The 23,920-nt window shown below is 41.0% G+C and overlaps 1 protein-coding gene and 1 pseudogene across 6 annotated transcripts in view; one reads left to right on the top strand and one right to left on the bottom strand.

Annotated features, from left to right (window-relative positions):
- The window catches only part of LOC101109890 (ATP-binding cassette sub-family C member 4-like), a 247,820-nt gene that overhangs the window by 153,206 nt on the left and 70,694 nt on the right, over positions 1–23,920 (top strand). For all 6 annotated transcript variants that reach the window (XM_060394638.1, XM_060394640.1, XM_060394639.1 and 3 more), the window contains one exon: positions 14,759–14,909. In XM_060394638.1, the coding sequence (XP_060250621.1) occupies positions 14,759–14,909 (151 nt within the window). The remainder of the gene's footprint in view (positions 1–14,758; positions 14,910–23,920) is intronic.
- Positions 33–5,858, bottom strand: LOC114116637 (transcription elongation factor A protein 1-like; annotated as a pseudogene).

Here is a 23,920-nt window from a genome sequence, read left to right as displayed (position 1 = left end):
TTGGGAGGCTGAGTTAACATGAGGAACACCTGGGGCAGGAGTGTCTACACAGTCACGTCAAGGTTGGTCTGAAGCAGCGACATGCTGGGTAAGTGGTTCTCCCTCTGCCTTCCAGGTGTCTGACATGGATTCTCTTTACTGTGAGGGCATTTAATAACAGAATCACCTCGCACGGAAAGATAGCCTAGATGAACTAAATTATGTGTCTTATGACCACAGAAAAGAGAAAGTGTTAGTTGCTCAGTCATTTCTGATTCTTTGTGACCCGATGAACAGGAGCCACTAGTCTCTTCTGTCTATGGAATTCTTCAGGCAAGAATACTAGAGTGGGTTCAGTTCAGTTCAGTTCGGTCACTCAGTCATGTCTGACTCTTTGCAACCCCATGGACTGCAGCAAGCCAGTCCTCCGTATCCATCACCAACTCCAGAGCTTGCTCAAGCTCATGTCTGTAGAGTCGGTGATGCCATCCAATCATCTCACCTGCTGTCATTCCCTTTTCCTCCTGCCTGCAATCTTTCCCAGCATCAGGGTCTTTTCCAATGAGTTAGTTCTTTGCATCAGTTAGCCAAAGTATTGGAGCTTCAGCTTCAGCATCAGTCCTTCCAATGTATATTTAAGACTGTTTTCCTTCAGGATTGACTGGTTTGATCTCCTTGCAGTCCAAGGGACTCTCAAAAGTCTTCTCCAACACCATAGTTCAAAAGCATCAGTTCTTCGGTGCTCAGCTTTCTTTTAGCCATGCCCTTCTCCAGGGGTTCTTCTTGTGAGCCCCTAGGGAAACCCATTACCACAGAAGACAAGTATTTGTTGTACCTTTTTTTTTTTGATAAGACCAGGTGTGGTTACTTACAAAGAAAAGATTAATAAATGATAAGTTGAAAAGTAATAGCTGAACAAGGAAAATAAAGAGCAGTTATTGAGGATACAAAGCCTTTAAGCCAATAATTCAAGTAAGGGATCAAAGTCATCTCAGAAAATGTCTTTTTTGTTTTTGTAAGAATTTCTTTTTAAGTGGCAATTGCTCTGTTGTAAGGTGTCTTTAAAACAAAAACATAGAAATACCATAGACATACCTTCTATCCAGCCTTTGTTTTGTCTGTGAACTTGAGGTTCTAAAGAACGGTGTTGGGTTCTCTCAGCTCTCATCTCCTCATTTAGAATGCTCATTTGGAATGCTTTTTTGTTGTGGTTTAGTTCTGTATGCTTTTTAGTGATTCAAGCTGTGGCAACTTTCCACGTGTTCATTTTGGAAGTGAAATGCATTTATCAAAAGCTACACACACAAATGCAGCAATGAATTTCTGTGCAGTGCAACCTATGGGCAAAGGCTTCCACTGTTCCCAGTAAGAAGTAAGCTGAGTCTCAGAGGCAGAGTACTCTTACTGCAAAGATATATCTTTTTAGTTTTTCTTTTCTGCAAACATTTTATAAAGGTGTCCTGTTGGGTTCAGCTATGTTACTTATCCTCAGAAGCAGTCTTTCAGTAAAGAGGTGTCACATTTTGACAGTGATTGCTAATTACTTTGAAAAGATTTTGTGAAAGTTCTGTTTCTTAGCTACAACAAGCTAGGCCAAGGTTGGTTTTCTAAAGCTGGCTGGCCTGCTGTGTGCTTAGCACATGGTTCATTAGCCCTTATAATCAGAATCAATTGCATGTTTTTGTATGATGTAGGACAGGGATAGATACTGCCGATTTCGGGATAAAACAGCCTCAGTAATGAGGAGAGAAAACTTCAGTTTCATTGATTTCGAATCCCAGCTCCTTTGTACTTCCATTGATATCAATATACCAGTTCATGGTGCATGAAATAGAAGATGTCAAATCGATCTTATCTTTGGAATATCTTATTGAATAATCTTGTTTGGTTTAGTTAATTAAAAGGTCTACCACTTTTTTCATTCAGTTCAGTTCAGTTCAGTCGCTCAGTCATGTCCGACTCTTTGTGACCCCATGAATCGCAGCACGCCAGGCCTCCCTGTCCATCACTATCTCCCGGAGTTCACTCAGACTCATGTCCATCGAGTCAGTGATGCCATCCAGCCATCTCATCCTCGGTCGTCCCCTTCTCCTCCTGCCCCCAATCCCTCACAGCATCAGAGTCTTTTCCAGTGAATCAGTTCTTCACATGAGGTGGCCAAAATACTGGAGTTTCAGCTTTAGCATCATTCCAAAGAAATCCCAGGGCTGATCTCCTTCAGAATGGACTGGTTGGATCTCCTTGCAGTCCAAGGGACTCTCAAGAGTCTTCTCCAACACCACAGTTCAAAAGCATCAATTCTTCGGCGCTCAGCCTTCTTCACAGTCCAACTCTCACATCCATATATGACCACAGGAAAAACCATAGCCTTGACTAGATGGACCTTAGTCAGCAAAGTAATGTCTCTGCTTTTGAATATGCTATCTAGGTTGGTCATAACTTTTCTTCCAAGGAGTAAGTGTCTTTTAATTTCATGGCAGCAGTCACCGTCTGCAGTGATTTTTGGAGTCCCCAAAAATAAAGTCTGACACTGTTTCCACTGTTTCCCATCTATTTCCCATGAAGTGATGGGACCGGATGCCATGATCTTTGTTTTCTGAATGTTGAGCTTTAAGTCAACTTTTCACTCTCCACTTTCACTTTCATCAAGAGGCTTTTGAGCTCCTCTTCACTTTCTGTCATAAGGGTGGTGTCATCTTAGTCTCCCATAAATGCTCAAGAGTGTCATAACAATAAGTCTTTACCAAGAAGAAGCAGAGCTTGAAACAGAGAATATGGAATAAGAAAATAAACTTCTCCAAAAATGTTGACTTGCTGTCATATTCCTAAGGTGATCAATCTTTGGAAGGCCTAGAGCTGAGAAGAAAATATAGAGAGGACAAAAACTGTAGTAGGCATGAGATTTATTGGTCATAGTATTTTTGAAAGTACAAACAAAATAGACCTTAGATTCAATTCTCTTTGTGGCCAGAGAAAAGCAACAGTCACTTTAATACATGTGACATCATCACCACATCTAGAAAAAAATACCACCACTCAGATATATCCTTGGGTATACTAGGCTGTTCTAGTGGTGAGCATGAATGGCCTCTAAGGGTCTAAATTCATGGGATTCTTAAGCCCTTTGGGCCTTGAATCTATTAATACACCATCTTTCCTCTCCTGATTGATGGCGCCCAGAATACCCTGAAGGGTGGTAACAATGGGCTTAGAGTTTCTATTCTATTTGTCATGCGTAGACTGGTAAGCACTTTATATACATAATCTCATTTAATTCTCACCACCATCCTTTTAAAGTGTTGATATATCCCAGATTTTCCTAAACTTAAGAGTGGGTGTATGGTCTTACCATCTCTGTCAATTTTTTTTTAATAACAAGAAACTTTATTGAATTACAGATTTAAAAATGGCTCACTTAAAAGTGGGACTATTTTAATCTTACACTCATTCTTTCAAAAATTCATGTTATTTTCCAAGTGATAAAAGGTTACTCTGTGACCTGACAAAGTGGAGGTGGGATGGCACCAGTGGCAAATTCTTACATGTGGGGTCTTCATGTAGACTTCTGGATGTTTTCTCTACTGCATCAAACTGACCTGCGGTGAGCAGTGGGGAAAGGGAGGGAGGAGGGGCGTGCAAGCTGGTGCTGAAGTCTTTCCATTGAGGTTGGAGAGTGGAGATGGAGCAGGATGAGATGTGGTCCACGTAACTGGGGATTCAAGATGTGCTACAGCCAGTGTGAGATCATTCTTCCTTATTCCTAACCAAGCAGATGGCACACACTTAACTGCAGGGTCTGTCCCATAAACATGGGCCATGTTATAGCCCATGCACTCGTCTGTCCCTCAGCCAGAGGCAGCAAGTCAAAATGTGCTCCATCAGTCTCCATATGGAAAGACCACAGCTTAGTGATCTATTTAAGCCTTAAAGTCCTCAGTCAGGACAGATTTCCAAATCAAAGTCAAGTCAGGAACTGTTCACAGGAACCACACTATTTTAAAATGCTAACATCTTCCTCCCAGTGTGTCTTCCTACAAAAGGTAAAATGGTCCAAACTTTCCACTCTTTGCCTGTCTGGGATTTATGAAAAGCATACCAAATTACGACGGTGTTCTGCAAAACTAAAATACACTACAAAGTCAAACAGGTAAATAAACAACAAACCAAACTGATTTCAACAAAGTCAAGTCATATTTCCAAGAGCTAAAATCTATTAAGAACAAGTAATACACATGTACAAGAAATTACAAGAAATGAGGATCACAGTTAGTTAAAAATGCAAAATAATATCTAATTATCCCAGACTTGTGAACAGAATAAATAAAATCAATTTCATATGCTAGTTCAAATATTATATACAATTTAGATAAGCTGGTCAAGTATTACTTGAATACACACCATGTCTGATAACTTATAATTACACTGCCTCTTATCCTTTTTTAATATTTGCAGGTACATGCCAATATAGGAAAAAAAATGTAATTTCCACTTGTGTGTTAACTGAGAAGAGTAACATTCTACTGCGTATGTTTTATATTGTAAACAAGTTGTTACATTTTAAGAAGAAAAGAAAAGGTAAAAATTAACTGCCAAAAGTTTATAAAAATGAAAAAATAAAAAGTTTTGAAACAGATACCATTATGTGGTCTCCCTACTGACCTTAAACTACCAAAGGCGTTTAAGGAAGGGACACTATGTCAAAACCAGAGACTAACCCAAGGGAGGCAAGTTACTTTAAAAATCTGATTTGCAGGAAAACTAGGTAGTTGACCTAGTCTTTAAAGCTAATTACAAAATCCATCTTCTTAATGGTCCAGATGTTTTGCCAATGCTTCCAACTCAACAGAACTTCCACCGGTTTCCACACTCGTTGCGGACAACAAACGTTGTCATGGGTTCATCAGCACTCCGCGTTTGTACCTGGGTGTAAGTGCAGTTCTTCTTTTTGCATTTGCCGCACGTGAACAAGTCCGTCTGGGTCCCGCCCGTCTTGGCCATCTGATGCTCTCTGATGGCTTCTTTGGTCAAGTTTTTCCACATCTCTTTGAGCTCATCACTAGCCATCTCCTCTGCTGTCATTCTAGCAAACAAGTCAGGAGGAATGTTCCCACACAGCACGTTTTTCCTTAAATTTGGATTTTTGGCATCCTTAAGATTTGATATCCTACTTTGTATTCTATTTTTCTATTTCATGTCTGTATTCCTTATTTCTTGATAGATAGCTTCCTCAGTCTGAGATCCCAATTCTTCCTCGTCAGCTCCAATGGCAATGTAGTCATCTCCTGTTCGGAGAGCAGCAGCCAGCATCTCCCTGCACTTAACCGCACAGAATCAGAAGTGCTCGGCCCCCGAGGGAAAGATGAGACGTATGTGTCCCGGGCATTGGTCTCATCATTTCTGCTGCTCATGTTGCCACTGGAGCTGCTTTCCTCTCTTGCTTCAGGGCTATTTTGTGACATAACTGCAGTATTTTTTTTCTTTTCTTCAGTCTTTATCTGTTGATGGTCCACCTAATAACTTATTCCAGGATTTGATGAGGGACTTTGCTAAAGATGTAACTTCTTCATCTGTGCTCTGCTTGCGAATAGCATTCACTGACGTTCCAATTCTTGTGGACTGTAATAGTTCCAGGGTCATGGGAATATTCTTAAGCTCCTTCAGTAAATCCAGTGCTCCAGCCGCGTTCTTCTTCTGCACCATCTTGTCCATCTTCTTGGCAATGGGAATCACCTCGTCCTCCATGGCTCCGGCAGGCCTGCCCCGCGCCCGGCCGTGTGGGACGGGAAGTGGGCGAAGCTGGCGGGTGGCGGGCGAGCCCAGGCATCTAGGAGGTGCCTCAGCAGGCCGTGCCCAGGCACTTCCTCACCGACCGAGCCCGCCCATCTCTGTCAATTTTTGAAAGAATGAGCCCTAAACCCTGTCTCAGACACCTCAATATTTGGCTAATGGGGATTTCTGCTCTAGGTTGTAGGTTGTCATTCTCTGCAAACTAAAGAATTATTCTGACTGATGAAAATCACCATGTACTCTCAGTGAATTTATCTTAGAATTTTTGCACTTATTCATATGGAATCATAGACTTTGGCTAGAATTCTCAACTAGTATGGTCCAAATAGGTTATAAACATATTAAATAATGATTCCCCTTATTTCTTGGGGCATCAGGACTAGGGTCACTTGCTTCTGGGTCAACATGATTCTTGTGTACACGTCATTGTCTCTGTGCCATAGTGAGACAGATGTGCAGAAGCATTGGCCATGGTGAGGTGGGCCATCAGATGGGCCTAAATCCAATCAGATGGGGAGAATTGTGTGTGTAGCTTGGATTAGGCTCCTTGGAATTCCCAGGAATGTGGAAGGAATAAATAAAATGGGCTTCAAGGAAGGGATATTTATTGTACCCAAGAAATCTTCTGTTTCCTTCTTCAAGAGTGTTGACATTTCGCTTAGATACTATTCTCGCCTTCTACCAACTTCTGTAAAGATTTTGAGAGAGCTGGCAATAAATAAAAGATGCACAAATGTGTATGTTTGTGTGTGTGTATATATATATACATATACATATGTATATATATACACACACACAGAAATATAGATGTAAACCCATATATTGTATGCATATGTTTGAATAATATAATATTCAATCCTCTGTGAGACTGGATATAGTATGATCTGCAAGTAGAAAAAAAAATCTTAGAGAAAGTCTATTTGAATTGCTACAGAATTTAGAGGCATGAAATCTGAAGGATTTAACCTAAGCTAGGGAGCTTTTGAGAACAAGTTACCAGTTTATAATGGGTATTCAGGGAAAAAGCATTGGCACAGCTCCCTTCATTTTGATCTTACCTCTGCTTCCCAGGTTATCTGCCAGGCTGGGTTAGTCATTAAAGGCTTTAAATTATATAGAAAAACAGATTACTGAAATGGTGAATATTGTCCAATCAAATAATGTGAATCTGCTAAAAAACTGTAATTTGGGTTTTTTTCCTAATTGAAATTTCAGCAGATTTTTTCCCTGACAACCACTGATAACACCCCGAGTGACTTTACTTAAGCTCAGATGTGGAAGGAGCTGGAAGGACCCCTCTCCATGAATATGAAGGTTGTAGAAGGGTCAAATGCACAGTTACACCAGTGGTTGTTAAGAAATTGTTCATCTGTAGGTCTAATAGAAGAGAGAACAGACAGCCCTGTATTTCCCCATTTATGATTAGAATAGAGGAAAACAGCAGAATGGGAAAGACTAGAGATCTCCTCAAGAAAATTAGAGCCACCAAGGGAACATTTCATGCAAAAATGGGCTCAATAAAGGACAGAAATGGTATGGACCTAACAGAAGCAGAAGATATTAAGAAGAGGTGGGAAGAACACACAGAAGAACTATACAAAAAAGATCTTCATGATCAAGATAATCACAATGGTGTGATCACTCTCCTAGAGCCAGACATCTTGGAATGTGAAGTCAAGTGGGCCCTAGAAAGTATCACTACGAACAAAGCTAGTGGAGGTGATGGAATTCCAGTCGAGCTATTTCACATCCTGAAAGATGATGCTGTGAAAGTGCTGCACTCAATATGCCAGCAAATTTGGAAAGCCTAGTGGCCACAAGACTGGAAAAGGTCAGTTTTCATTCCAATTCCAAAGAGAGGCAATGCCAAAGAATGCTCAAACTACCACACAATTGCACTCATCTCACATGCTAGTAAATTAATGCTCAAAATTCTCCAAGCCAGGCTATAGCAATACATGAACTGTGAACTTCCTGATGTTCAAGCTGGTTTTCGAAAAGGTAGAGGAACCAGAGATCAAATTGCCAACATCCGCTGGATCATCAAAAAAGCAAAAGAGTTCCAGGAAAACATCTATTTCTGCTTTATTGACTATGCCAAAGCCTTTGACTGTGTGGATCACAATAAACTGTGGAAAATTCTGAAAGAGATGGGAATACCAGACCACCTGACCTGCCTCTTGAGAAACCTATATGCAGGTCAGGAAGCAATAGTTAGAATGGGACATGGAACAACAGACTGGTTCTAAATAGGAAAAGGAGTACGTCAAGGCTGTATATTGTCACCCTGCTTATTTAACTTATATGCAGAGTACATCATGAGAAACGCTGGGCTGGATGAGGCACAAGCTGGAATCAAGATTGCCAGGAGAAATATCAATAACCTCAGATACACAGATGACACCACCCTTATGGAAGAAAGTGAAGAGGAACTAAAAAGTCTCTTAATGAAAGTGAAAGTGGAGAGTGAAAAATTTGACTTAAAGCTCAACATTCAGAAAACGAAGATCATTGCCTCTGGTCCTATCACTTCATGGGAAATAGATGGGGAAACAGTGGAAACTGTCAGACTTTATTATTTTGGGCTCCAAAATCACTGCAGATGGTGACTGCAGCCATGAAATTAAAAGACTCTTACTCCTTGGAAAGTTATAACCAACCTAGATAGCACATTCAAAAGCAGAGACATTACTTTGCCAACAAAGTTCTGTCTAGTCAAGGCTATGGTTTTTCCAGTGGTCATGTATGGATGTGAGAGTTGGACTGTGAAGAAAGCTGAGTGCCGAAGAATTGATGCTTTTGAACTGTGGTGTTGGAGAAGACTGTTGAGAGTCCCTTGGACTGCAAGGAGATCCAACCAGTCCATTCTGAAGGAGATCAACCCTGGGAATTCTTTGGAGGGAATGATGCTGAAGCTGAAACTCCAGTACTTTGGCCACCTCATGCGAAGAGTTGAATCACTGGAAAAGACTCTGATGCTGTGAGGGATTGGGGTCAGGAGGAGAAGGGGACGACCGAGGATGAGCTGGCTGGATGGCATCACTGACTCAATGGACATGAGTCTGAGTGAACTCCGGGAGATGGTGATGGAGAGGGAGGCCTGGCGTGCTGCGATACATGGGATCTCACAGAGTTGGACATGACTGAGTGACTGAACTGAACTGACTGATGATTAGAATTTATTCTTTAAGAATTCCATCCTCTTCACTTTTTTTATATTGATACCATGACACAGATGAGAGAAACAGGAAAAACACATGGGTCTCCAGATAGTGCAGTTTGGTTCACAAGGATTCTTGGCCACAGAGTCACAATTCTGGACATTTCCTCCTCTTTCCAGGCTCCTCTTCCTTCAGTGGTGGCTCTGGAATTCCATGAGTACAAACCATTCCTGGCTTTCTCCATGACCTGCAATACCTTGGGAAAACTTAGGATACCACTTGCCCTCCCAACTTCATGTCCTATCTAAATAGAAATGATAGTACTTACTTTGCTCATTCACAAGGTAGTTGTGAGGATCCTCTGAGAAAGCTGATCAGGAAGAGCTGTAAAATGATAAACCCCAAATCTCTGTGATACAGGCATTACCCACCAAGCCATCCCTTAGAGATGCACCAGGGCCAGCGACCCTGGGTGACAAGGTGAGGAGGCCCTGGGCTGGTGAGCATGGAATTCAGGTGCTGGTGCTGAGAGGACTCAGAACAACCAGTGTTAACTCAGACAAGCATCTCAACCTTCTTATTCCAGCTCCTTTTTGGTCAAAATTTCCATTAACTGTGATTCTGACAGAATGTGGTCCACTGGAGAAGGGAATGGCAAACCACTTCAGTATTCTTGCCTTGAGAACCCCATGAAAAGTATGAAAAGGCGAAAAGATAGGACAGTAAAATATGAACTCCGCAGGTTGGTAGGTGCCCAATATGCTACTAGAGATCAGTGGAGAAATAACTCCAGAAAGAATGAAGGGATGGAGCCACAGCAAAAACAACACCCAGTTGGGGATGGGACTGGTGAAAGAAGCAAGGTTCAATGCTGTAAAGAGCAGTATTGCAGAGGAACCTGGAATGTTATGTCCATGAATCAAGTAAATCAGAAGTAGTCAAACAGGATATGAAAAGAGTGCACATATACATTCTAGGAATCAGGGAACTAAGATGGACTGGAATGGGTGAATTTAACTCAGATGACCATTAGATCTACTAATGTGGGCAGGAATCCCTTAGAAGAAATGGAGTAGCCATCATAGTCAACAAAAGAGTCCAAAATGCAGTCTCAAAAATGACAGAATGATCTCCGTTCATTTCCAAGGCAAACTATTCAATAATCCAAGTAATCCAAGTCTATGCCCTGACCAGTAATGCTGAAGAAGCTGAAGTTGAACAGTTCTATGAAGACCTACAAGACTTACTAGAACTAACGCCCTAAAAAGATGTCCTTTTCATTATAGGGGACTAGAATCAAGAGTAGAAAGTCAAGAAACACCTGGAGTAACAGGTATATTTGGCCTTAGAGTACAGAATGAAGCAGGGCAAAAGCTAATAGAGTTCTGCCAAGTGTGTTGCTATGAACACACTGGTCATAGCAAATATCCTCTTCCAATAAAACAAGACTACACATGGACATCACCAGATGGTTGACACCGAAATCAGATTGATTATATTCTTTGCAGCCAAAGATGGAGAAGTTCTACACAGTCAGCAAAAACAAGACTGGGAGCTGACTGTGGCTCAGATCATGAATTGCCAAATTCAGACTGAAATTGAAGAAAGTGGAGATAACCACTAGACCATTCAGGTATGACCTAAATCAAATCCCTTATGATTATACCATGGTAGTGAGAAATAGATTTAAGGGACTAGATCTGATAGACAGAGTACCTGATGAACTATGGACGGAGGTTCGTGACATTGTTCAGGAGACAGGGATCAAGACCATCCCCAAGAAAAACAAATGCAAAAAATAAAAATGGCTATCTGAGGAGACCTTACAAATAGCTGTGAAAAGAAGGGAAGTGAAAAGTAAAGAAGAGAAAGAAAGATATACCCATTTGAATGTGGAGTTCCAAAGAATAGCAAGGAGAGATAAGAAAGCTTTCCTCAGTGATGAATGCAAAGAAATAGAGGGAATAAATAGAATGTGAAAGACTAGAGATCTCTTCAAGAAAATTAGAGATACCAAGGGAACATTTCATGCAAAAATGGGCTCAATAAAGGACAGAAATGGTATGGACCTAACAGAAGCAGAAGATATTAAGAAGAGGTGGCAAGAATACACAGAACTGTACAAAAAAGATCTTCATGACCCAGATAATCACAATGGTGTGATCACTCAGCTAGAGCCAGACATCCTGGAATGTAAAGTCAAGTGGGCCTTAGAAAGCATCACTACAAACAAAGCTAGTGGAGGTGATGGAATTCCAGTCGAGCTATTTCAAATCCTGAAAGGTGATGCTGTGAAAGTGCTACACTCAATATGCCAGCAAATTTGGAAAACTCAGCAGTGGCCACAGGACTGGAAAGGGTCAGTTTTCATTCCAATCCCAAAGAGAGGCAATGCCAAAGAATGTTCAAACTACCACACAATTGCACTCATCTCACATGCTAGTAAAGTAATGCTCAAAATTTCCAAGCCAGGCTTCAACAGTAAATGAACCATAAACTTCCAGATGTTCAAGCTGGTTTTAGAAAAGGCAGAGGAACCAGACATCAAATTGCCAACATCTTTTGGATCATCAAAAAAGCAAGAGAGTTCCAGAAAAACATCTACTTCTTCTTTATTGACTATGCCAAAGACTTTAACTGTATGGATCACAACAAAGTGTGGAAAATTCTTCAAGAGATGGGAATACCAGACCACCTGACCTGCTTCCTGAGAAATCTGTATGCAGGTCACAATGCAACATTTAGGACTGGGCATGGAACAACCGACTGGTTCCAAATCGGGAAAGGAGTATGTCAAGGCTGTACATTGTTATCCTGCTTATTTAACTTATATGCAAAGTACATAATGTGAAATGCTAGACTGCGTGAAGCACAAGCTGGAATCAAGATTGCCAGGAGAAATATCAAGAAGCTTAAATATACAGATGACACCACCCTTATGGCAGAAAGCAAAGAAGAACTAAAGACTTCTTGATGACATTGAAAAAGAAGAGTGAAAACATTGGCTTAAAGCGCAACATTCAGAAAACTAAGATCATGGCATCCAGTCCCATCACTTCATGGTCCGTAGATGGGGAAACAACGGAAACAGTGACAGGCTTTATTTTCTTGGGCTCCAAAGTCACTGCAGATCGTGACTGTGGCCATGAAATTAAAAGATGCTTGCTCCTTGGAAGAAAAGCTATGACCCACCTAGACAGCATATTAAAAAGCAGAGACATGTCTATTTAGTCCTTTGGCCCATTTTTTGATTGGGTCATTTATTTTTCTGGAATTGAGCTGCAGCAGTTGCTTGTATATTTTTGAGATTAGTTGTTTGTCAGTTGCTTCATTTGCTATTATTTTCTCCCATTCTGAAGGCTGTCGTTTCACCTTGCTTATAGTTACCTTTGTTGTGCAGAAGCTTTTAAGTTTAATTAGGTCCCATTTGTTTATTTTTGCTTTTATTTCCAATATTCTGGGAGGGGTCATAGAGGATTCTGCTGTGATTTATATTGGAGAGTGTTTTGCCTATGTTCTCCTCTAGGAGTTGTATAGTTTCTGGTCTTACGTTTAGACATACAGATGGCTAACAAACACATGTAAAGATGCTCAACATCACTCATTATCAGAGAAATGCAAATCAAAATCACAATGAGGTACCATTTCACACCAGTCAGAACGGCTGCTATCCAAAAGTCTACAAGCAATAAATGCTGGAGAGGGTGTGGAGAATAGGGAACCCTCTTACACTGTTGGTTGGAAGGCAAACTAGTACAGCCACTATGGAGAACAGTTTGGAAATTCCTTAAAAAGCTGGAAATAGAACTGCCTTATGACCCAGCAATCCCAGTGCTGTGCATACACACCGAAGAAACCAGAATTGAAAGAGACACGTGTACCCCAATGTTCATCACAGCACTGTTTACATTAGCCAGGACCTGGAAGCAACCTAGATGTACATCAGCAGATGAATGGATAAGAAAGCTATGGTACTTATACACAATGGAGTATTACTCAGCCATTATAAAGAATACATTTAAATCGGTTCTAATGAAATGGATGAAACTGGAACCTATTATACAGAGTGAAGCAAGCCAGAAAGAAAAACACCAATACAGTATACTAATGCATATATGTGGAATTTAGAAAGATGGTAACGATAACCCTGTATGCGAGACAGCAAAAGAGACACAGATGTATAAAACAGTCTTTTGGACTCTGTGGGAGATGGTGAGGGTGGGATGATTTGGGAGAGTGGCATTGAAAGATGTGTAATATCATATATGAAATGAATATCCAGTCCAGGTTTGATGCATGATACTGGATTCTTGGGGCTGGTGCACTGAGACGACCCAGAGGGATGGTACAGGGAGGGAGGAGGGAGGGGGGTTTAGGATGGGGAACACGTGTATACCTGTGGTGGATTCATGTTGATGTATGGCGAAACCAATACGATATTGTAAAGTAATTAACCTCCAATTAAAAAAAAGAAAGCAGAGACATCACCAAGGTTCTTCTAGTCAACAACAAAGCTATTGTTTTTCCAATAGTCATGTATGGATGTGAGAGTTGGACTCTAAAGAAAGCTGAGCTTAGAGAATACTCTTGAGAGTCCTTTGGACTGCAAGGAGAGCAAACCAGTCAATCCTAAACAAAATCAATCCTGAATATGCATTGGAAGGACTGATTCTAAAGCTCCAATACTTTGGCCACCTGATGCAAAGAACTGAGTCATTGGAAAAAGACCCTGATGCTGGGAAAGATTGAAGGCAGGAGGAGAAGGGGATGATAGGGGATGAGATGGCTGGATGGCATCACCGATTCGATGGACATGAGTTTGAGCAAGCTCCAAGAGTTGGTGATGGACAGGGAAGCCTGGCATGCTGTAGTCCATGGGGTCACAAAGAGTCAGACATGACTGAGTGACTGAACTGAACTGAATTTAATATTTAGACTATGGATATAAAGATGGCTGTATGTTGGCAGTTTAAATGTGTCATAATGGCTCATGACATGGGCTTCCCAGCTCTGTGACTTAGTCTCCATCAAGTTGCTTCTCCTCACCCTGTGCCTCACTCCTCCATTTCTAAAATTAGATAATACTGTTACTAGATATTTTACACTGAATTTGTAATTAACCACTTCTTTATCCCTGAATGCGTAGCTAAGGCATCTGGATTCCTCATCTGTGATACCTGTTCACTCATCTTTTTAGTAACACCTGCTGACTCCTGATTGGAGAAGGCAATGGCAACCCACTCCAGTACTCTTGCCTGGAAAATCCCATGGGCGGAGGAGCCTGGTAGGCTGCAGTCCATGGGGTCGATACGAGTTGAACATGACTGAACGACTTCACGTTCACTTTTGACTTTCATGCATTGGAGAAGGCAATGGCAACCCACTCCAGTGTTCTTGCCTGGAGAATCCCAAGGACAGAGGAGCCTGGTGGTCTGCCGTCTATGGGGTCACACAGAGTCAGACACGACTGAAGCGACTTAGCAGCAGAAGCAGCAGCAGCAGCAGCAGCTGACTCCTGATAGTTTGGAAGTGAACTCCTACTCTCTGAACCTCAAATATTCTCATCTGTTAAAATTAGTCATGCCTGCCTCAAAGGATTACTGAGTGTATCACAAGAGCTGATACCTAGAAAGTTCTTATCAAAGTGTTGGCACATGCAACAAATATCATGAGGGCCACCTATAATTTTATTTCTTTGGAAGGGAAAGCATTCCCTGCTGTTCCAACAAGTTTTTCAAGGAAAGGAGTTTAATCCTAACAGAGCAAATCATTAAAGTTTATCTTTGAAAAGTATCATTGACATGAAGGCCTCTATATTTTTGCTATTTCAGACATTTCTACTAGTGATTGGTGTGGTGGGTGTGATGGTGGCTGCAATTCCTTGGATTGGTATACCTGCAATTCCCCTTGGCATCCTTTTCGTTATTCTTCAGCGATATTTCTTAGAGACGTCACAAGATGTGAAACGCCTGGAATGTACAAGTGAGTACCTGGGCTCTCAGTTTGGGATGACAGTGCATGCTGGCTTCTATTTGTACTGCAATTAACCAGACCCCTGAAGTTCTGCAGACTCTGTCTTGTGAAATTTCTCACTGTGTTAACATTAGGTGATTGAATGTTCTGCCGCTTTGAATCAGTGTGGCCCCTTTGAATCCTTAAAGCAAATGGAGGTGATTGTGGGTCAGCTGCAGTTTGCATTTTAGCACAAAGAGGATGGATGTGAGCACCACGAGGACACAGACCATTTCTGTCTTGTTCATGACTTACTTCCTAAAGCTGAGTATCCACTCTATTAATACCATTCTTAAAAGTATTTCATCATGTTGGAACCAATGTAGAAGGAATTAATTAGAAGGGACTAACATAGAGAATTTTTCTTCTTCTGAAGTTACCAGACATGACAATGAAAGGAAAAGATTAGGAAAAGGAAAGGAGACCTCAGGAAATACGGGTCAGAAGTGATATATTTGAAAAATACATTGTTTTACATGTTCAAGTAAGTTGTAATTGTTAAATGTATTGCAAAGATGTGTGTTAATCATCAGTTATGTCGACTTTTTGTGACCCCATGGACTGTAGCCCACTAGACTCCTTTGTCCATGGATTCTCCAGGCAAGAATACTGGAGTGGGTAGCCATTCCTTCTCCAGAGGATCTTCCTGACCCAGGTGTTGAACCCAGGTCTCCTGCATTGCTGGTGGATTCTTTAATGTCTGAGCCACCAGGGAAGCCCTGTTGAAAAGATAAGCCCTGTTATTTTCAGGTTTGTTCTTTATCATTATCAGTATTTGGGGTGATACCATACTGTTTGTGTACCCCTTTCTCAAAACTATTTATATAAATGATGCTGAAAATAATCCCCTGTGAGGACACAGGATAGGGATCTGTTCAGTATGCATTTAGTTGATTACTCCATACACCTTCCTAGTTTTAGAATAATGGGGAACAAGGACTTCCCTGGAAGTCCTGTGGTTAAGACTCTGTGCTTCTACTGTGGGAGCCACCACTTCAGTCCCTGGTTGCAGAACTAGATCCTGCAAGGTCTTGGGTTTGGCTGCAAGGTGCAGCCAAAAAACAAAATAATGGGGAACACATTTTATGATTAATTATTCTATTCTACAGGTGACCACAGATGATGAAAGAACCAAATTTATGTTATTCTTAATGCATACATTTCATTAATATTAAAAATAAGGAAAATACATTGTTACATATTTTTAAGTTATGAAAACAATAGCTAAAAAGTAAGGAGGGAATATGTTTGTAGCAGAGACCTCAAATTATTGCAAATTAATACCAACTTTACTTTCTAGAAACCAAGCCAAGAACAGAAGCATATTGAATCCTATGGTTCTCTGTACCTACTAAATGGAAAAAGTCTCAGTTCATTCATTCAAAGGAGGTTTTTTTTTTTTTTTGGTGTTTGTGTAGCATTTGTGTGTTTTGTTTTTAATAGTAAACACTTGAGGTACTTATCTTTTTTTGTGAAAAGGATAGTGATCATCAGTTTCATAAAATCTATAAAAGAAATGTTCATTCATCAAGAGAAGCAGGTGACCTCCCATGGGGTTTGGTCTTGTGAGGTGTTTCAATGGAGGGGGAACAGTAGAGTCCAGGTGTGTGTGACATTCTGCTGATGACTTGCTAGGATGGTAGGACCAGGGGAGGCAGAAGATGAAGCGATGAGCTCCATCCAATCTTCTGTGTAGTCAAGGTTTCAGATGTTTTATAGTTTGAGGCCACCCATGAAAGGGAGTCATTCAACAGTTTTGTTGCAAAGCAGGTCTATGGTACGTTCAAAGAGGGTTTGTTCCATAAAAAATGTTTGACAGAGATTTTTGCCTGGGGCAAGGGCCATTGCCCATTCGTATGAAAGTGGAGAGAAGAGTTTCTCCTGAGGCTTTTGTCAAGAAGCAGTACAGAATTTTCTCAATATTTGATCTGGAGAGTCTGAGGACTTTGGCACCATCACTGTGTAATATTTGGATTTTTTGCACCTAGTAGGCTGCAGTAAGTTAGACAATGAATTTAATCCAGGTACTCCTCCTGCACACCCCAGATAACCACATGTGGTGGCCAGTTGATTAGAACTGTTTATGTTTTCTCTCTAGCTGCTGGTGGTGGTAGTGTTCAGTCCCTAATTCAAGTCCAACTATTTGAGACCTCATGGTCTGCAGCGCACCAGGCTTCTCTGTCCTTCACTACCTCCCAGAGTTTGCTTAAACCCATGTCAGCTGAGTTGGTGATGCCATCCAACTATCTCATCCTCTGTCATACACTTCCCCTCCTGCCTTCAATCTTTCCCATCATCAGGATCTTTTCTAATGAGTTGGCTCTTCACATCAGGCAGTCAAAGTACTAGAGCTTAAGCTTGAGCATCAGTTTCTTCCAATGACTATTTAGGGTTGATTTCCTTTAGGATTGACTGGTTTGATCTCCTTGCAGTCCAAGGGACTCTCAAGAGTATTCTCCAACACCACAGTTCAAAAATATCAGTTCTTCCATGTTAAGAATTCTTTATGGTCCAATTCACATCCATATATAATTACTAGAAAAACCATCAGTTCAGTTCAGTTCAGTTTGGTCGCTCAGTCCTGTCTGACTCTTTGCAACCCTATGGACTGTAGCACACCAGGCCTCCCTGTTCATCACCAACTCCTGAAGTTTAACCAGATTCATGTCCATTGAGTCAGTGATGCCGTCCAACCATCTCACCCTCTGTCATCCCCTTCTCCTCCCACCTTCAGTCTTTCCCAGCATCAGGGTCTTTTCAAATGAGTCAGTTATTTGCATCAGGTGGCCAAAGTATTGGAGTTTCACCTTCAGCATCAGTCCTTCCAATGAATATTCAGGACTGATTTCCTTTAGGATGGGCTGGTTGGATCTCCTTGCAGTCCAAGGGACTCTCAAGAGTCTTCTCCAACACCACAGTTCTAAAGCATCAATTCTTAAGCACTCAGCTTTCTTTATAGTCCAACTCTCACATCCATACATGACTGCTGGAAAAATATAGCTTTGACTAGATGGACCTTTGTTGGCAAAGTAATGTTTCTTGCCAGGAGCCATCGTGAGGACCTCCGCCCATGGCAAAGGTCAGGAGGAAGGAGGCTTTGGCATACGCAAAGGCGGATCGAGCCTTAGGAAACCCCCTGTTCCCTAGCATCTACCCCCAAAACCAGAGTCTACCTACTTTACTGTTTCATGCTCTCACCTATACCTCTGACTTTATGGGGGGCTGACCCCCAATACCTCTCTCGGAGAAGGAGTTAACTTACAGCTCCAAGTCAATAAAAATTCCTGGGCGTGACAAGAGTGTTTCAACTTATGAACTCCACTGAAGGTTATCTAGCCTGCCTTACAAGTTCATCCAGCCACATGTGATTGTTTACAGCCTCCCAACTGTGAGAGGCATGAGATGTTTTAGACTTACTAAAGGCAGATTCTTTTGGGAAGTTAGAAATTATTAGTATAGTGGGTTGGTTAGGAATTATATTCGTGAAGGGTTTTTCATTTGTTGTGCCAATAATTGCTGCTAATTCCCTGCCCTGGGTGTGACAAGGGTATCTCAGGTTAAACCTCTCTGCTGACAGACAACCTCTCAACCATAAACAGCACAGAGAGTTTGGAGTATTTTGAAAATCTTAATTAGCATAGGGCTCTTTCTCATTGTTGAGTCAATGATTGCCACCAGGCCTCCATGTCCTTAGGCACCTGGGAATATATTAATGTATTCGGAATATAGAAAAGGAAATATAGTAGTTTTTGATGTTAGCAATACTAGACTTTTTAAGTTAATGAATTTTCACTTTTGTTATAGGTCACTGTACTTTGTTATATATCACTGTGTCCTTTCTATGCAAAAATGTAACTTTATCACTATCTTAAGACTAAATAGATCTTAAGGGGAACATTGGTGAAGGGTTTTCATTTGTCAGGCTGATGTTTGCTGCTAAATCTCCATATTCCCTGTTGGGAAAGACTAGAGATCTCTTCAAGAAAATTAGAGATACCAATGGAACATTTCATGCAAAGGTGGGCTTAATAAAGGACAGAAATGGTATGGACCTAACAGAAGCAGAAGATATTAAGAAGAGGTGGCAAGAATACATAAGAACTATACAAAAAAGATCTTCACGACCCAGATAGTCATGATGATGTGATCACTAATCTAGAACCAGACATCTTGGAATGTGAAGTCAAGTGGGCCTTAGAAAACATCACTATGAACAAAGCTAGTGGAGGTGATGGAATTCCAATTGAGCTGTTTCAAATCCTGAAAGATGATGCTGTGAAAGTGCTGCACTCAATATGCCAGCAAATTTGGAAAACTCAGCAGTGGCCACAGGACTGGAAAGGGTCAGTTTTCATTCCAATCCCAAAGAAAGGCAATGCCAAAGAATACTCAAACTACCACACAATTGCACTCATCTCACATGCTAGTAAAGTAATGCTCAAAATTCTCCAAGCCAGGCTTCAGTAATACGTGAACCGTGAACTCCCTGACGTTCCATCTGGTTTTAGAAAAGGCAGAGGAACCAGAGATCAAATTGCCAACATCCGCTGGATCATGGAAAAAGCAAGAGAGTTCCAGAAAACCATCTATTTCTGCTTCATTGACTATGCCAAAGCCTTTGACTGTGTGGATCACAATAAACTGTGGAAAATTCTGAAAGAGATGGGAATACCAGACCACCTGACTTGCCTCTTAAGAAATCTGTATGCAGGTCAGGAAGCAACAGTTAGAACTGGACATGGAACAACAAACTGGTTCCAAATAGGAAAAGGAGTATGTCAAGGCTGTATATTGCCACCCTGCTTATTTAACTTACATGCAGAGTACATCATGAGAAATGCTGGATTGGAGGAAACACAAGCTGGAATCAAGATTGCAGGGAGAAATATCAATCACCTCAGATATGCAGATGACACCACCCTTATGGCAGAAAGTGAAGAGGAGCTAAAAAGCCTTTTGATGAAAGTGAAAGAGGAGAGTGAAAAAGTTGGCCTAAAGCTCAACATTCAGAAAACAAAGATCATGGCATCCAGTCTCATCACTTCATGGGAAATAGATGGGAAACAGTGGAAACAGTGTCAGACGTTATTTTTTTGGGCTCCAGGATCACTGCAGATGGTGACTGCGGCCATGAAATTGAAAGATGCTTACTCCTTGGAAGAAAAGTTATGACCAACCTAGATAACATATTCAAAAGCAGAGACATTACTTTGCTGACTGAGGTCCGTCTAGTCAAGGCTATGGTTTTTTCCAGTGGTCATGTATGGATGTGAGAGTTGGACTGTGAAGAAGGCTGAGTGCCAAAGAATTTTGAACTGTGGTGTTGGAGAAGACTCTTGAGAGTCCCTTGGACTGCAAGGAGATCCAACCAGTCCATTCTGAAGGAGATCAGCCCTGGGATTTCTTTGGAAGGAATGATGCTAAAGCTGAAACTCCAGTACTTTGGCCACCTCATGCGAAGAGTTGACTCATTGGAAAAGACTTTGATGCTGGGAGGGATTGGGGACAGGAGGAGAAGGGGACGACAGAGGATGAGATGGCTGGATGGCATCACGGACTCGATGGACATGAGTCTGAGTGAACTCCGGGAGATGGTGATGAACAGAGAGCCCTGGCGTGCTGCGATTCATGGGGTTGCAAAGAGTCGGACACGACTGAGCGACTGAACTGAACTGATAAGGACTATAACTAGCATATAGGAGAAATAAGTATTAACCTTTAAGATTAATCATGTTAACCTTAGGTTAAATAAATTCCTTTCTTAGATGTAACCACTACACCCTCACCCTATAGGAATGCAGCTTTATCTGGTACTTTCAGAGGGTGGCGCCTAGTTTAAGAAAAAACACCCTTGGAAAAAATATGTTTTTTGGTTATCTGAAAGAAGGGATCATAAAATGTCCGCAGGCCTCACGGCCAGAAGGTGATGTAAAACCCCTAAGACCTTTTTCTTTTAGACATTTATGTGAAGCGCCTGATTTTGATAAAGGTCAGAACTGCTGACCCCCACTTGACTTTAAAATTTCCATTTGTCTCTATGTGTAACAAAGGTAATATAAGCAAACCTAAAAAATAAAGAAATCGGATCAGTTTCTGGAAAGACTGGTTCCCCCGTGTCGTTCTTTCTCACTCTCCGTTTTTCTGGCTGAATACCCATCTGGAGCGTGGGTGCTCGCCATGTCTACTTACTTGCCCCTGCTTTTAAGTTCCACGCGAGAAGGAGCCCAAGGAAGGGGACCTTCCGATATTCAAGTGGCGCCAGTGGCCCAATGTAGATGGTGCAAATTCCTTGTCTTGGAATTTTATTGGTATCCCATGTAAACCAAGTTATTCAGCCTCTTTTTCTCCACTAATATTTCCTACTACACTATCCATTTCCAATCTCTCTATATATCTGTAATTAAATAAGTTTTTTCCTAGGACAATGACTCCGCCCCCACTTTGAATTACCCTGGATCCACTGGGGCTGGACCGTGGCAGTCTCTATTTTTTAATATGCTGTCTAAGCTGGTCATAGCTTTTCTTCCAAAGAACAAGCATCTTTTAATTTCATGGCTGCAGTCACCATCTGCAGTGATTTTGGAGCCCAGAAAAATAAAGTCAGCCACTGTTTCCACTGTTTCCCCATCTATTTTCCATGAAGTGATGAGACCGGATGCCATAATCTTTGTTTTCTGAATGTTGAGCTTTAAGCCAACTTTTCACTCTCCTCTTTCACTTTCATCAAGAGGCTCTTTAGTTGTTCACTTTCTGCCATAAGGGTGGTGTCATCTGCATATCTGAGGTTATTGATATTTCTCCTGGCAATCTTGACTCCAGCTTGTGCTTCATCCAGCCCAGAATTTCACATGATGTACTCTGCCTGTAAGTTAAATAAGCAGGGTGACAATATACAGCCTTGATGTACTCCTTTCCCTATTTGGAACCAGTTTGTTGTTCCATGTCCAGTTCTAACTGTTGCTTCCTGACCTGCATACAGATTTCTCAAGAGGCAGGTTAGGTGGTCTGGTATTCCCATCTCTTTCAGAATTTTCAACAGTTTTTTGTGATCCACACAGTCAAAGGCTTTGGCATAGTCAATAAAGCATAAATAGATATTTTTTTCTGGAACTCTCTTGCTTTTTTGATGATCCAGTGTATGTTGGCAATTTGATCTCTGGTTCCTCTATGTTTTCTAAATCCAGCTTGAACATCTGGAAGTTCATGGTTCACATACTGTTGAAGCCTGGCTTAGAGAATTTTGAGCATTACTTTTCCAGTGTGTGAGATTAGTCCAGTTTTGTGGCAGCGTTCTTTGGCATTGCCTTTCTTTGAGATTGGAATGAAAACTGACCTTTTCCAGTCCTGTGGTCACTGCTGAGTTTTCCAAATTTGCTTGCATATTGACTGCAGTACTTATATAGCATCATCTTTTAGGATTTGAAATAGCTCAACTGGAATTCCATTACCTGCACAAGGTTTGTTTGTAGTGATGTTTCCTAAGTCCCACTTGACTTCATATTCCAGGATGTCTGGCTCTAGGTTTTTGATCACACCATAGTGGTTATCCAAGTCATTAATATCTTTTTGTATAGTTCTTCTGTGTATTTTTGCCCCCTCTTCCTAATGTATTCTTCTTCTGTTAGGTTCATATTGTTTCTGTCCTTTATTGTGCCCAACTTTACATGAACTGTTCCTTTGTGATCTCTAATTTTCTTGAAGAAATCTCTAGTCTTTCTTATCTGTTGTTTTCCTCTATTTCTTTGCATTGATTACTGAGGAAGGCTTTCTTATCTCACCTTGACATTCTTTAGAACTCTGCGTTGAAATGGGTATATCTTTCATTTTCTCCTTTGCCTTTAGATTCTCTTCTTTTCTCAGATATTTGTAAGGCCTCCTCAGACAACCACTTTGTTTTTTCACGTCTCTTTTTCTCAGGGATAGTTTTGATCACCACCTCCTGTACAGTGTCACGAACCTCTGTCCATAGTTCTTCAGGCACTCTGTCTATCTGATCTAATCCCTTGAATCTATTTCTCACTTCTGCTGTATAATCATAAGGGATTTGATTTAGGTTGATTTAGGTTATACCTGAATGGTCTAGTGGTTTTCCCTACTTTCTTCAATTTAAGTGTGACTTTTGCAATAAGGAGTTCATGATCTGAGCCACAGTCAACTCCCAGTCTTGTTTTTACTCACTGTATAGAGCTTCTGCATCTTTGGCTGCCAATAATATAATCAATCTTATTTCAGTGTTGACCATCTTGTGATGTCTATGTATAGAGTCTTTACTTGTGTTGTTGGAAGAGAGTGTTTGCTATGACCAGTGTGTTCTCTTAGCAAAACTCTGTTAGCCTTTGCTCTGTTTCATTTTGTACTCCAAGGTCAAACTGTTAGTCCAGGTATCTCTTGACTTCCTACTTTTTCATTCCAGTCTCCTATGATGAAAATGACTTTGTGTGTGTGTGTGTGTGTGTGTGTGTGTGTGTTTTAATTCTAGAATGTGTTGTAGGTCTTCATAGAGCCATTCAATTTCAGCTTCCTTGGCATTAGTGGTTGAGGCTTAAGTTTGGATTATCATGATATTGAATGGTTTGCTTTGGAAATGAATGGAGATCATTCTCTTATTTTTGAGATTGCATTCAAGTACTGCATTTTGGACTCTTGTTGACTATGAGTGCTACTCCATTTCTTTTTTTAAATTTTTTACTGGTATAGTTTATGTAAAGGATGGGATATTTTCCATTTTCACCATTCTGTGGTACTTTTGTCTTGATATGCCCAAGTGCTGGAAATTTGCTAAAATATATTTTATTTATTTATTTTTAAATTTTATTTTTTTTAATTTTATTTTTACTTTATTTTACTTTACAATACTGTATTGGTTTTGCCATACATTGACATGAATCCACCATGGGTGTATATGAGCTCCCAATCCTGAATCCCCCTCCCACCTACCACCCCATATCATCTCTCTGGATCATCCCCATGCACCAGCCCCA

Source organism: Ovis aries, chromosome 10 (genome assembly GCF_016772045.2).
Source record: "Ovis aries strain OAR_USU_Benz2616 breed Rambouillet chromosome 10, ARS-UI_Ramb_v3.0, whole genome shotgun sequence".
NCBI classification, from domain to species: domain Eukaryota; kingdom Metazoa; phylum Chordata; class Mammalia; order Artiodactyla; family Bovidae; genus Ovis; species Ovis aries.
The sequence above is the reverse complement of the archived record's forward strand: the minus strand, read 5'-3'. Positions and strand labels throughout refer to the sequence as shown.